This window comes from Sceloporus undulatus, chromosome 1 (assembly GCF_019175285.1).
Source record: "Sceloporus undulatus isolate JIND9_A2432 ecotype Alabama chromosome 1, SceUnd_v1.1, whole genome shotgun sequence".
Taxonomy (NCBI): Eukaryota; Metazoa; Chordata; class Lepidosauria; order Squamata; family Phrynosomatidae; genus Sceloporus; species Sceloporus undulatus.
Genome location: NC_056522.1, coordinates 341635510 through 341651107, shown reverse-complemented (window position 1 = coordinate 341651107; position 15598 = coordinate 341635510). Strand labels below are relative to the sequence as shown.

The 15598-nt window shown below is 42.5% G+C and overlaps 1 protein-coding gene across 1 annotated transcript in view; it reads left to right on the top strand.

Annotated features, from left to right (window-relative positions):
- The first annotated feature begins 774 nt into the window (after positions 1-774).
- The window catches only part of NGB (neuroglobin), a 20790-nt gene continuing 5966 nt past the window's right edge, over positions 775-15598 (top strand). Inside the window, exons 1-2 of the mRNA XM_042441857.1 lie at positions 775-932; positions 10736-10847. Of these exons, the coding sequence (XP_042297791.1) occupies positions 829-932; positions 10736-10847 (216 nt within the window). The 5' untranslated portion in view covers positions 775-828. The remainder of the gene's footprint in view (positions 933-10735; positions 10848-15598) is intronic.

Sequence of the window (15598 nt, the reverse complement as noted above, 5' to 3'; positions counted from 1 at the left end):
AAATGACTTGAAGGCCTTCAACAACAGTAACAGCGACAAAACCATGCTCCCTATGGAGGACCTTTTGAAACTCCTCCTGGAGCAAAGGTTGAAATGTAGGGCCTGTCCTGGAAAAGGAGGAGGGTGCCTGGTCCCCTGGTTCTAAGGATCCATCCATACTGGAGAAATAACTCGGTTTGGCACCGCTTTAACTCTTTCTGGCTCTAGGCTATGGAATCCTGGGAGTTGGTGTCTGTTGTGGGCCACCAGAGCAAACTCATTGGGCCCTAGAACAAACTAAGCCTGAACCAGGGTGGCCAGACCCGTCCTCTTTTCCCAGGACCTGCCCTCCATTCCAGCCTTCACGTCCTCCATTTCGAGCATAACTAAGAGGCATGGTTTTTATCTGCTTTGGTCAGGTCCCACATGGTTTCCCTTCCTGTCTAGGCCCGTCCTCCTTTTCCCGGACCCGTCCTCCATTTTCCACCTAAGTGTCCCGGAGGAGTGCCAAAACGTCCTCCATGATGGAAGCATCCCTCCGATTGATTCCTCTTTTCCAGGAGTAGTTTGAGTTTTCCTTTTTCTTTTCCAGGCGGAGTCCTCCATTTTGCGGGGGCCCCTCCTGTCCTCCTTTGGGGTGAGGACCCTGTGTGCCAAGGAGCCCCAAGCGATGGGCAGCGAGCGAGGAAGAGGAGGAGGAGGAGGAGGAGGAGGCGGGGAAGGCGAAGAAGGGGCAGAGGCGCAGGAGAGGAGCGCCGCCTGCCTCTCTCTCCCTCTCTCTGGCTCTCCCTCTCGGCTGCCTCTGCCTGCCTTGCCCTGGCCCTATCCTCCGGGGAGCAGCCCAGCCCCATGGAAGGTCCGGGACTCTCCAGCGCCGAGCAGCGCCTGGTCCGAGAGAGCTGGCAGCAGGTCAGCGCCAGGCCCCTGGAGCACGGCACCGTCCTCTTCGCCAGGTGAGCAGCAGGGAAGGGAAGGGAAGGGAAGGAAGGTCCTGCTCCAGGAGGAGGATGGAAGGGAGGACCTGTCCGGGAAAAGGAGGACCTCTGGGCGCCCTGAAGGAGGGGACGCAGGGGGAGCTGCTTGGGGTTGGGGTCGTCTGCCTCCAATCCTCCTCCTCCTTCTTCCTCCACTTCTTCTTCTTCTTCCTCCGCTTCTTCTTCCTCGTCTTCTCCTTCTTCTTTTTATTTCCCCTCCTCCTCCTCTTCCTCCTCCTCTTCTTCTTCCTCTTCTTCTCCTTCTTCTTTTTGTTCCTCCTCCTCCTCCTCTTCTCCTTCTCCCTCCTCCTCCTCTTCTACTCTTCCTCCTTCTCTTTTTCTTCCTCTTCTTCTTCCTCCTCCTCTTCTTTTTCTTCTCTTTTTCTTCCTCTTCTTCCTCCTCCTCTTTTCCTCTTCTTCTTCCTCCTCCTCCTCCTTTTCTACTCGTCTTCCTCCTCCTCTTTTTCTTCCTCTTCATCCTCCTCCTCCTCCTCCTCTTCTATTTATTTGTATCTTATTTCTCCCCTCTCCTCCAAAATGGGACACAAAGCAGCTCACGAATTAAACCTGTGACTTATGGTGACTCTAAAGACTGTGGAGACCAGGATTCAGATTCCCTGCTGGAGCAGAAAAACTCACTGGGTGGCCTTGAGCAAGTCACACTCTCTCAGCCTCAGAGGAGGGCCATGGCAAGCTCACCTCTAAACAAATCTTGCCAAGAAAACCCCATGACAGGGTTGCCTTTGGGTCATCAGAAACAACTTGGAGGCACACAACTACAAACAACAATATGTGTAATGGGAGCCAGCATGGTGTAATGGTTTGAGTGGTAGATGGTGATTCTGGAGATCAGGATTCAACCCCCCCCCCTCAGCCATGGAAACCCACTAGGTGACCTTGAGCAAGTCACACTCTCTCAACCTTAAAGGAAGGCAAAAGCACTTCTCTTCTTATTGAATTTTGGTTTGAATTGAAGGGTTTGGTCCCTTTGGTTGACTTGATAAGCTAGGAAAGCCAAGCTTGGTTATCCCTGGGTAAGCAATGTCCTGTTAGATGTTGCTTGATGGCACCTACTGTACTTTATTGTATCATGCAGTAACATCACAAGGGATGTGTGAACCACAACAGGTGACTCCTTAAGGAGGGTGGCACCACTGCTCCTCAAACATCAGATTTTGGGCGGAAATGGGCTGTGGCACTCTCCTGTGTCCCTTTAAAACATTAAAGAGATTGTATGAGCGGGGTGAGGCTCAGTGGGAGAAGAAAAGAGCGGGCCCAGGTTTGTTTTTAAAAAAAATTAAAATGTTAATTAATTAAAAATAATTAATTCAATTTAACTTTTTAATTCTTTTTAAATTTTCTTTAAAAACATCACCTTTTATCAATTTTTACTTCAACCATATGAAATTATGCACATGTAAATGCACTGAGGCTGTGCATACGATATAATTTAAAGGTGTAATTTCAATTTTGCTAGTTGTTTTATGTCACAACTATTACCATGACATTCAGTGATATGCAGGAATTATGATTAATGACTGATAGTAGTACAAAAACTATTACTAAAGATTCTGTATGGTGTGGTATGGGAGGAGGCCAACAGGTGCATTGGGGGGGTGACACCATGAGCTACTGCACTGGGTGACACCAACCCTAGTGATGCCACTAGTATCATGCAAGCCAAAGTTTAGCTATTGTGTCTCTCTCAACAAACTCAAGATGGCATCTACAAATAAACTTAAATTGTGGCTTCTGTCTCTGGTTTGTTGTTGAGGAACGAATAGGACCAATAGATGTGCTCTGTTCACATAACACAATAAACAAGCCACACAGAAAAACTCAGTGTTCCCCTTGCAGCATGCAGGAGTGATTGCTCATAGCTGATAAGTCAGGGTTTCCCACTGTTTCCTGGTTGATTGTGTCCTGTGAACCAACGTATTAAGTCTGTAACCACGTACTCTGGGAGACTCAGTGAGATGTGTGTCCGGCCCCAAATGTGAAGAGAACTGCAAACAGAAAGCACAGAGGAATTCAACACTGCTGCAAGTCCTTTTGGCAAAAGTTCTCTTCAGCAGTGGCTGCCGCTGCAAACATAGTTTCAGAGAAAGGCATTTGAAAATTAAAGAGGGGTGAAAAATCTCAAGCAAAGGAGTGATTACTTTTGATCAAAATGAGGAAAAACCACCACACCCCACAAAAACTAGCATTAGAATATCAGAAGAAAGATAACCAAAAAATGGCCCTTTGTGGTTATCAAATGATAATGTTCAGTGCAAGATATACTAAAAATGAAACTGGAATGATTTGAAACTGTTAAGAATGGGAAGACAACTATGTGCATGTCACCTGAACTCTGTGTTTAATAATACAAGAAGCTAATGAGGAATTAAAAAAAAGAATGTGGCTATTACAGTGGTTATTGATATAAGAACTGATAGCTCCCCCCGCCCCCAGCTTAGAATTATTCACTGGGATCCTACATCACCATCTATGTTTATGTAACTTTACATATACAGTTCTTAACTATGTAGCAGAAATGCTAACAAACTCTGTTAGTGTATTGTGAAGATGCATTACAGGTTGCCAGCAAGAGTGCCTGATATTTATTGGTGCCCATTGCACATTGGGACCAATGTGATGTGATACAGATCAGATCCATTGTGCATTGGTCCTGTTGTTCAACAGTCACTTTGCCGGCTCTGCTATGCAGTAACATAACAGCAGCTCACTACTGGCTATGTATGTTACAAAACTGTCCAATTTTATTTCCCACGTATGCTTATCCACTTAAGAAGACATAAGTCCCCAACGGGAGTCTAGCCACAGAATTGTAGAGCTGGAAGGGACCACAAGAGCTATCTGTACAGGAATATGTAACTAAACCACTCCTGAAAGATGTCCATCCCACCTCTGTTTAAAAACCTCAAAAAAAAGGAGTCAACCACCATCTGAGGCAGTTTGTTCTGCTGTTGACCAGCTCTTATAGAAGAAGTCCTTCCTAACATTTAGGTGGAATCTCTTTTCTTGTGATTTGAATCCACTGGTTGATGTTCTGGAACTCACTGGTTCATATTCGCTCCATCTTCTACGTAACATCCCTTTAGATATTTAAAGATGGCTATCATGTCATCTCTCAATCTTCTCTTCACCAAGCTAAACATACCCAGCTGCCTAAGTTGTTCCTCATAAGGCTTAGTTTCCGAAACTTTGGCCATAGTGGTCAACATTCTCTGGACACGTTCCAGTTTCTTCATCTTAACCACCTTAAATCTGAATTTCATAAGTTGTAAGATTTCAATAGGGAATCAAGTTGCAGTAGGAGAAAAGTAGTGGTAAGCAGACATGGCTGAATGTGCTTAGAGACATATAATGCAGAGAATGTAAAGTTTATTGTAGCTTTGGAACAAGATGCATAGAATTACTCTTCAGAAAGCTAGGTAATTTATATTTAAATGTAAGTGCCCAATTTTTTTAAATCACACTCTCTATTGAAATACACTCATTGTATTGCTTTATTACAGAAACTGAATTATTACAAGAAGTCAGGAGTGGCTCTTTGCCTGGTTAAAAGTGCTCCTTTGAGTTTGTTCTCCACAAATTAGGATTTTGTTAAAAAGAAAAGGGGATTGGCCTGAGAGAAGAAAGAAACAGAACTGGAGTGGGCTACTTGTGCCCCTCCAAAGGTTGTTGGGTTGCAAATTAGCCACTGTGGGTCAGGTATGATCAGAGTTGCAGTCCAATGATGTGGGAAGGCCAAAAGTTCTCCATCCTGGAAATAAAACAAGGCATCTCCCCTGTGTGCTGAAATAGGGGCATTTATTTAAGAATAAGGCTGCCTTGGCATTACTTTCACTTCCCCATGTATATAAGAAATAATGAGAGTGCTGTTGAGCTTATGCAGAATGCCATTTTATTAGCATTAGCAATAGCAAATACATTTCTATACTGCTTATCAGTGCACTTAAGCACTCCCTAACTGCGGTTTACAAAGTGTAAGCTAATTGACCCCAACAATCTGGATACTCATTTTAGCTACTTTGGAAGGATGCAAGCCTGAGTCAAGCTTTAGCCCTTTTGCTAGTATTGAACTTGCAAACTTATGGTTTGTGAGTGAGTGGCTGCAGTACAAACATTTAACCACTGTGCCACCAGGGCTGTTAAGGAGTTACATCTATCTCATTCAACTCTGAGGCTTCTTTGGGTCAAACTTGGCAATAAAGATTATAGGTGTAAGGACCCTGATCCAGATCAAATTGAGTCTGCTTTGTTTGCTCTAAAGGAGAGTTGTGTGTCTCCTCCAGATGCTGTTGAAATGAATTCTTAAGATTCCTGATTATTGGTTATGCTGGGGGATTTGCAGTTCGACAACATCTGGAGAGTTGCACAGTTCACACTATTATTCTAGAGAAAGAAAGAAGCACTCATAGTTGCAAGCTACAAGTTTAAAATATTGTCTGGTTTTTACGTGTGTCAAAGGGTTGGGCTTAGAGACAAACATGGGCTCCTGAAACCCTATTTTAAAATTTCAAAGCATGAGCACTAGGTGAAGTCTGAGCAATGCGAAGACCTTATGAGGTTGCAGTTTTACATTCATTTCTTGGGAGTAAGCCCGAGGGCTCAGAAAGAGATAGTCAGGTTAAGTCTATTTCAGTATGTAGTGAGTGGGGAAGGGAGAGAAAAAAAGAGAGAAGAAATGAATAGTTTTTTGGCACATTCTTGAGTAATCAATTTATTTCAGTCTAAGCTTTCATGAACCACAGCTCACTTCTTCAGATGCAGCCTTTCCATTCCTTCCTTCCCTTTTTATACACAATATCCATTGTGACTGGACTTGCAAGACTTGATGAACTTCTCATTTGAAGCTCTTCATGTAGGAATCTGATCTTAAAAGAGAAATGGGCAACACAAAACAAAGAGAATTGTGTGGCTTATGTCTCAGAGCTTGGAAAAGTGACCCTTTTTTGGTGCCTGCTGAGGTATTTGGGGAATTGTAGTCCAAAATGCTAACTTTTCCCAGCCCTGTCTTCCCTCTCATCGTTCGTGTTGTGCAAATACATTTTTCTTTAATTCCAGGGGCAGTTTCACAGTCCTCTTGTATGTGCTCAGCTCTGCAAAGTGTATCAGAGCGGCTTCCTAATTGCTTGTGACATAGCCATTGCCAGAGCTGGGGCCAGGCCTGGCCCTGGGGGAGAGGCTCAATTAATTCCGGGATCAGTCCCAGGGCAGAGGAAATGGTGCATGCGAGAGAACAGCTAAATGCCCAGTGCATTCTGTTAACCCTTGAGCTAAGGAAGAGGCAGATGGGACAGGGCTACAAGAGTCTTTAGCAAGGAGCAAATTGTTTTTAATTGTGGATTTTTATTCTCTTGTTGGTAAAGCAGTTTTAAATGAGCAGGGATAGCATAATGTCTCTATTTTAATTTATGGTTATTTCATTGAATTTTTAAAACCTCACCTTCCAGGGCATGTAACAATGAATCCTTACATAACCCGAAGACACCAGATCTTGTCTTATTGTGGAAGCTAAGCAAGATCAGGGCTGGTTGGCACTTGGAAATGAAATTAATAATAATAATAATAATAAATGTTATTTATATCTCCCACTTCTCCCTTCGGATCGAAGGGAGTTGGCACTTGGAAAGGAAATTGTCATCATAAACAGGATGATGTAGGTTTAATTCAGTGGAACTTCCTCTGAATAAATCTTACCTAGTAGACATATGATGGGTCAGTTTCTTTTAAGGCATATAAGAACAACAAACGTGAATTTCCATTTCTTGGGTTTCTATTGCACAGATGGGGCAAGTAACAGTATATAGAGAGATCTTGTAGCTCCTTTGAGACTGACTGAAAGAAAGAAGTTGGCAGCATGAGCTTTTGTAGACTTAAGTCTACTTCCTCTGTTGCGTTTGAACAAATGCATCTAAGGAAGTAGACTTAAGTCTATGAAAGCTCATACTGCCAACTTCTTTCTTTTGGTTAGTCTCAAAGGTGCTGCAAGATCTCTCTACATACTGATTCTACAGACTAACACATCTATATCTTTGAATTCTACCACTGTGGCAAGTAACAGTGATTCACATGATATAGATTCAGAAGAACAGTTTTTCTGTAGTACACTTCTCAGGTAAGTGTAGTGTGGAGGCCACAAATAGAGGTGAACAAAAACTGCCTTTCCACAAGGCCTGTTTAGCCCAAACTTTGACAGCTGTAAAGAGCCTGGGGACTGCAAACTTCCATCTTTATCCTCCCCAGCCCTCTGTGGTCTTCACCCAACTATGTCCACTAAAGTGGAATTACTAGAGGTGCATATACACTGTACAAATAATGCAGTTTGGCACCACTTTAAATGCTGTAACTCCATATGATGGAATCCTGGGAGTTTTTGTAGTTTCATAAGGTCTTTAGCCTTCACTGCCAAAGAGTACTGGTGCCTCACAAAACTACAAATCTTAGCATTCTGTAGGATGAAGTCATGGCAGTTTAAGTAGTGTCAAATTGCTTTATTTCTGCAGTGTAAATGCAGAAATAGATTATTGCTTTGGAGTTTCAAAAACTGCTGTTTGGGGTTCTTCTGAGAATATAACCATCACGAGCAACCTATTGGTGAATTATACTCCCTGCTTTCCCCCTCTGTTGATGGAAAGATTCAAGATGTCCAGCTCTGGGGGCTGCACAAAATTGTTGTTGTTAACTGCCCTTGCGTTGGCCCTGTGGGTGAGACATTTCCAAGGTAAGCCCTCCTACTTCCTCTGTTCTGCTTAAGTCTTGTTTTTCAGTTGTATGTCTTTACTCTTTATCATCATATCTAGTTCTTTCATTGCTGCCCTTCCCATTCCCAGTCTTCTTCTTATTATTTCTTGGCTGCAGTTGCTATCTGATCAATGTTTGATCTTAGTTTACATGTGCCCAGGACTCTCCAGGGTCTCATTCTGAGGTCTGCTCTTAGTTGCTTCTTGATCCTGTTCACTGGATACACAAAGGCTTGAACATGTGTTTTTTGCATGTAAAGCTAGTGCTTCCATTGAGAAAAATGACCATTTATTCCTGATTGCAGCTTTCTGTTTTTTAACCAATCCATAAATACCCTATTTGATTGCTAATTGACTTTAGGAATGAGAAGTTTCCAAAGTCATCTTAACAAAAAAATAGAAAAGCTATGTGTACAGTAGCCACCTGATAATTCTTCTTGACATGTTTGTTGACACTCTCAACACATTTTAAAAGCGTAGTGAAGCAAGGCATTTAAGGACTCCGTGCCAACCTTTCCTTTGCAAATATTATTTATTCTAAACCAACCCACAATTTTGAATGTGACTTTTAAAAAAGTAGCTGGTTAACTGTTACTTGTGGGGATATGTGTTACTCCTTGCTTTAAGAGTAGCATGTTAGTAACATGCTACTTTATGAAGTTTTTTTTTTGTTCTTTACAAGAATATATTTACAAATTTTAAAATTTGGCCACAAATGGACAACACCTTCTCCCAAATGACACTCCCAAAACAGTCTCTTAAATGTAATGCTACTCATTAGTGGCTGGTGAGGGCATCACAAGTTGTTACATGTAATATAAAATAACACTTCTCCAAAAGAACATATTACAGTAATAATTGACTTATGGTTGACATTGTAAAAACACCTGATAGGTGATTCTCCAGAGTAAAAAGTGTCACCCCAAATGAGGCTGGAAGCTTTGGAGAATCCCCTGGCCATGCAGACTGTATGTTGGTGTTGGGAGGGAAGAACATTGGTGGGTGAATAGAAGAAGTCAGGAGGAGGCGCCCTGGGTCATGTGAGCCACAAACCTGGGGGCACCATCGTGCATGCTGGTTTCATGGGCAACTTCCCCCACCCCCACTCCATGGATCCAGAAGCCTAGATTGTAGGTTGGGTTTCTGATCAGCATGGACAATCCATACTTATGTGTTTGAAATGCACAAAGCAAGAGTGTACACCACATTGTTAATCAATGTTACATGACATAAAACCATACTTTTTAAAATTAGAGTATAAGAAAAATCTTGCTGGGCCACACCCAGCTCTGCTTTAGGGAGGACAAACTGAGACCTTCCCAATGTTGCTGGGCTGAATCAGGATTCCTAGCTAGGACTGCTGTTTGCTGCAGTTCAGCAACATTTCGAGGACTGTCATTTGTCTATGACTGTAGCAGAAAATGACAAACAGTAGCATAACCTTGATTTAGGTATCAGGAGGGATGTGCTCCATCAAGAATACATAGCTTCTCCTTTTTCTTGATGACAGTACTTGGGTTGGGAGAAGTGCCTATGGTTGATGTTTTGAAGCACTTGTAGTCCAATATATCCCTGAAAACCCCAGATCCTCCTTCCTGTTCCTTCTTGTCACTGATGTTGTTACCTGCTCACTGCTTCAACATAAGGACATAAGAACCCGGATGGATCAGAGCAGTTTTCTGTCCCTACCATGACCAACCAGATGCCTATGGGAAGTTTGCCAGAGGGACATGAGTGCAATTACATGCTTTCACTTCAGTTATACAAGGGAAGGAACAACCTACTTGCCCTCCTTTAGGTCAAGCTGGACAGATGGGAAGGAGAGTCAAAGTGACAGCCACACTCATTACCTCTTGCTTATGTCCCTTTAAATCTGGAGCCCTTCCACTAGTGCATCTTATTCATGTCCCACCCACTTATGTCCCTCCAAACCCAGAGCTGACACAACTTGACGGAGGGATGTCATGAGAGACGATCTCTGTAAGAACTGATCGTACAAAGAGCAATTCTGGATCAGACCTAAGTCCTACCTACAGTGGCCAATCAGATGAGTATGGGAAGTCCACAAACTGGTTATGAGTATGATAATATCCCTGCTATTAATATCTCTAGTGATAAGGATTTCCTGGTGAGTGTGATAGTACTGCTGTTCTTCCCTGTTGACTAGGATGCAGAGGCATGCTGACCAGGCAATTCCAGCAGTCTGGCAAAGTGTGCCATCTTTTCTCTTGGGCCATGCTTTATAGAACTGGGGAAAAGTGAGTAGGAAGAGAGAATAGCAATAACTGTGGCCTGTTTGGTGAGGGGAAAGATCAAGAAACTAGAGTAGGATGAAGAAGGGATACATGTGGGTGAAGAGGTAGTGTAGGGCACAATAAGAGTGGGCAGGAACTATGGATGTGGTAGCAGCTTTACCCCCCCCCCCCCCCCCCCCCATAAACCCTTCCTGATCAAGTGCTAAGAAAGGTAGCTGTGCTGGCTGGAAATTACTTGGTACTATAGTCTAAAAAAGTATTTTTCTAGTTCTGCCTCATACTTCTCTTTCCCATCACTAAACCATTAATATACAATTTCTCACTTATTTGCTACCATGTTTGGTTACACATGCTTCCGGCACAGTTTTATTTTATTCAGGCCCAAACTTAAGAAAGTATACCATGATACATTGCTTCATCACAAATGAAAAGTGATGCCATGGCTGCATTTATGCTTGATAACATTTCTCTGGAGATGACAGTTGTGAAGGAACAGACCAATAAGGATATATTGCTTCCTGTTGTATCTGGGTTGTCTTTCTGAAGCCAGGGTGAGCAAGAAGTGGGACCTGTCCAGGAGAGAGAAGTCTGTGGTTTTCATTTCCTTTTATGATTGACTGTCTGGATTTCTTGGGTCCAGTAGGTGAGATCTCTCCATAAGAAGATGGGGTGGTCCATAGAACAAGAGGAGAGCAATGATTGGGATAGAAGAAATGATTTCTTATGGAACATATGGAAGCCAAACCAAGTGATGAGTTGATGTCTTGTTTTTCAGGCTTTTTGATCTGGATCCTGATCTTTTGCCCCTTTTCCAGTACAACTGCAAGAAGTTCTCTACTCCCGAAGAATGTCTTTCATCACCTGAATTTTTGGAGCACATAAGAAAGGTGAGATGTTGCCGAGTTTCAGATGAAAGGATGGAGAGATTTTACCCCCTACAAAAACAACCTTTTTATTGGGAGGGTAACTAAAAAGGGGTGCATTTATCCCTGTGAACAATCGTTCTGAAAATGACAGACAGCCTAGACTCGTTCCACTAAGAAACAAACTTGCAAAATTACAGAAGGATGCGTGCAATAGTTCCTGTGCAAGGAAAGTGCTGTTTTATTTTGGCAAGGGGGGGGGGGCATTGAGAATGAATCACCTCCCTGTTTCCTTACCTGTGTTTTATGAGAACAATGTGTATGAAAATAGTACACACTGTATAAATTTCTCTAGTCATAAAATGGGCCAAGTGACAGAAGAGTAGGTGTAGCAGGTGGGGAGTTATTATGCATAAAATGAGTTTCAGATGATAAAAAAACAAACAGTGAAGCATGGTGGCACTGGAAGAAAGGCCAACTCATGGCCCCTTTTTGATCATTGTAAGATTTAAAGTAGTTTACACAAGCCACAAACAACATGATGTGACATCCTTACTCAAAAGCTCAATCTCTATCCTTCAACATCTGTGTATCCAACAAATAGGAAGAAAACTGGAATCACAGTTTCTCCCCCAGAATCTAGCAATTGGACAAGCCCTCCTGCCCAAAAATGTGCCCCAAAATGGATTTGTTAGACACTCATACATTTCTCCTCACCCCGCTCTGGGAGTTTGCACATAAATGAAATCTAAAAGATGCTATTTCTGCAAGGTTGGAATATCCTATATTCCTGAAGGCTGAATGGAGTACCAAATGCAGTTCAGTTTGGCAGGAAAGCTGGCTTCATCTCAGGAAGCACCCAAACTGGTCTAACAGGACCTGCTTTGGCTTCAATATAGGAATCTGATGCCCATAAATCCCAATTGTTTAACAACAATAGCAATAAAATTACTCCCACAGTCCTAAATTACACTTCTGAAATGAAGGGAGGGTGAGGTAATTAACTGTGGATTATTGTGCTGGAAGGACTCTGACTTTTCAGAGCTACTACTGAAAACAAAGTCCTGGACTCAGATTTTTTTTAGAATTTCACATGTTTGTCCTTTGTAGGATATTATTAGGAACCAGCTAATGGTGTAACTGTATGAGCATTGGACTACAGTTTTGGGGACCAGGATTTGATTTCCAGCTCAACCATGGAAACCCACTGGGTGACCTTGGGTCTAGTCACATACTCTGAAAAAATCTTGCCAAGAAAATCCCATGATAGGTTCACCTTAGGGTTGCCATAAGTCAGAAATGACTTGAAGGCACATCTACGCAAATGTAGACTGCACAGACCTGACATCCTCACACCCTGATGAGGACCATCCCAGCTACTTGAAATATGTTTGGAATTTTTAAAACAATAATAAACAGTCTAAGAACAAATTAAGCCTGAATTCCTACTAGAATGTAAAATGATAAAACTGATGCTATTGTGCTTTGGACTTATCATTGGACAACATATTTCATTGGAAAAGACGATAATGCTCTTTAAAGCTGAAGGTGTGAGAAAAAGAAGAAGATTGTATTACAGGTGAATAGACTTGATCACAGCCCTGAGCTTGTAGGAAGTGAGCAGGACTATTAATAACAGGTCATCTGGGAGACCTCTCCACATTGGGGTTATTTATGTTGAAGCCAACTTGATGGCAAACAATAGCAACAAATATTGCTGCTGCTGCTACTACTACTTCTACTTCTACTATTACTTAATATTATTGTTATTGTTATTACAGCTTCAACTTGAATGTCTATCTTGCCCAGCTCTTTGTGAGGCCTTTTCATCACGAAAAGTCATTTTAATCCAAGATCTGAATTCACAGTAAAGTTACAGCAAATGTTATCTCAGTGCACTTGGTAATCATATGGTGTTGGATGCCATATGTTCTGACAATTCGAATTACTTGCACAACTACTTTTGTCTAAAGGCTTACCAAAAATCACTGATCTGTTTTTCTTTAAATCTGCAGAGATACATAAATCTGTTTCATGAACAGAACAGCAACAGGTTTAAACAGAAACAAGTTTAAATCCTTAAAACCATGCCACATCTTGACAGAAATAAGCAGAAAGAATAAGTAGAGGCTTAATCTGGGGATGGGTTATGAAAGGTTCAACCTTGGGAAGCCTCCCTGCAGCACTACTGGTTGGGGGGCGGTGGACTTTTGGTTTATCAATTGGCTGATTTTAATTTAATGCTTGCTGCTTCTGATTAGTGTTAGCTTTGGGTAGTGTCGAACTGCCCTTCTGCTCCCTGGAAAATGGACCACTGATGTGACTACCAAGACAGGGTGGCCCATGGCACAACTGAAAAGGAATATGGTCTGAGTAACAATGTTGCCTTTAATGCATTACTTTTCAGGGCAATGAGGACATTATAATGGTACTTTCACAAAAAATTTTATTCTCCATGTGTAATGTTTATCTGTGATTCCCACAATAATGTTTATCTGTGTCAGTTGATGGCCTCCACCTCCTGTGGTTATCTGCTCGAGATTTATTCCAGGTGCAAAGGTGCTGTTTAGGGTTCTGGTTTCTATCCCCCAATAGGTTCAGTACCCTGGACATCCTTTAGAGTCTGAAACAAAACTCAAGAAAGATGATCGGATTCACTATATGACTGACATGGAAGCAACCAGCTGCCCGGGATCTGTTATATTCTTGATAACCTTTGGGAACAAACTGCTTTTGAGGGGTATTTTGAGGCGATTTCATAATGGTGGCCGTTTTTTTAATGTATTCTTCTTCTCAAAAAGGAATAAAAATAGCAAAAAAGAATGAGTGTTTCATTGAGTTATTAAAATCTTTGCGTTACTAAAAATAGGTTACTTTGAATGCTTCATATTTTTGAAAGCTTTATTTATTGATGATTTCGTTCCATCTCCTCCCAAATGGTTCAACAGTAATAATAATAAAATAATAATAAAATAATAATAATAATAAATTTATTTATAGCCCGCCCAATACTAGGATCCTAGTGGGTTACAACAGTAAAAATACATTACAATAAAATACTAAATGGTCTCTTCCCTACGCCCTCCCCAATAAAACTAGAATTAAACAATCGGAGTTTAAAACAATAAAATGCAATACAGCATTGGGTTAGAATTAAAACAATTGACAGGCAGGAGACATCATCAGAAATTGAGATCATATTCATGAACATATAAAGGGAGGAAGCTGTATTTTTTATTGGCTAGGTTGGGAAGGCCTGCCAGAAGAGATCTGTCTAAGAGCCTTTTGGATGAGTAAGAGTGGAGATATGGTGGTTCTTCCGGCAGGTTGTTCCACAACTTTGGCACAGCAGTAGAAAAGGCCCTTTGAGTGATAGATGTTAGCCTAGCTTTTTTTGACGGAAGTAATTTCTTACTTGAGACCTCAGTGTGGCAGATGGACAGTACAAAAGAAGGTGTTCCCTTAAGTATTCTGAACCAAACCATGTAGGGCTTTAAAGTAATCACCAACACTTTGTACCTTGCCTGGAAACTGACTGGCAGCCAATGAAGGGACTTCAGAACAGGTGTTATCATGATTGTTCCGGGGAGTACTGTGATAGTCTTGGCTGCATGTTTTGTACTATATGGAGTTTCCAAACTTGGCACAGAGGTACCCCAAGTAAAGTGCATTACAGAGTCCAATCGAGAGGTTACCATTGCATGTACTACGTTTCAAGGTCCCTGGCTCCAGGAAGGGGCGCAGTTGGCATATAAGCGAAGCTGGTAGCAAGTGGTCCTGACTGTCGCATCCACCTGCACTGATAGCTGGAGTGATGAGTCAAGGAGCATCCCAAAGCTGGACAGTCCTTCAGGAGAATGTGACCCCATCTAGAACTGGCTGACATAACCATTCCGGGGTTCAGGTTCCAATAACAAGTACCTACCCGTCTTACCCTGAATTCATTTAGGTTTCCCCTCATCCAGTCCATTCCGCCCCAAGGACAGGCATTCAGAGGAGAGATGCCATCCTTAGTCAGTGCATCAGCCGGAGAATAGAGAAATATATTTGGGTGTCATCGGCGTACTGATACCGCCCATGACTCCGGTGATCTCGCCCACTGCTTCTATGTTAAACGCATAGGAGACAGGATGGTGCCCTGGGGGACGCCAAATTTTAGCTCTCTTTTAGAGGAGCGCAACTGCTCCCAGCGCCACCATCTGGAACTTCCCGAGAGGTAGGAATGGAACCACTGTAGAACGTGCCTCCGATGCCCAACTCCTCAGGCGTTCCAGAAGGATACCATGGTTGAGTTATCGAAGGCCGCTGAGCGGTCCAAGAGCACCAACAGGGTCATACTTCCCCTGTTGAGCCCAGACGAGATCATCAACTAGGTGACATGACAGTCCCAATTCTGTATCCATCCTGAACCCGGTTTGAAATGGGTCCAGAAAACCAGTTTCCTCCAAGACAGCTTGTAGTTGATTGGCGACTGCCATCTCATCACTGCTCAAGAATGGTAAAAAAGAGACTGGCCTATAGTTGTTTCATCGAGGGGTCCAGGAAGGTTTCTTTAACAATGGTCTAAAGTAGCTTATAATATCTGTACAGGACGTGAATAAATATTTTGGCTGCCAGGCACAGGACAAAGAAGTCCTCCCCTGCTTCTTTCCATGTCTGAATATGGTGGACTGGAATTTGTATCTTATGTTCAAGAGCAGCAACTAGAGAGCCTTTCCCACCATCACTGAGGGGCTGCAAGTATTTAGGGAGTATGAGACAAACTGTATGTCTTA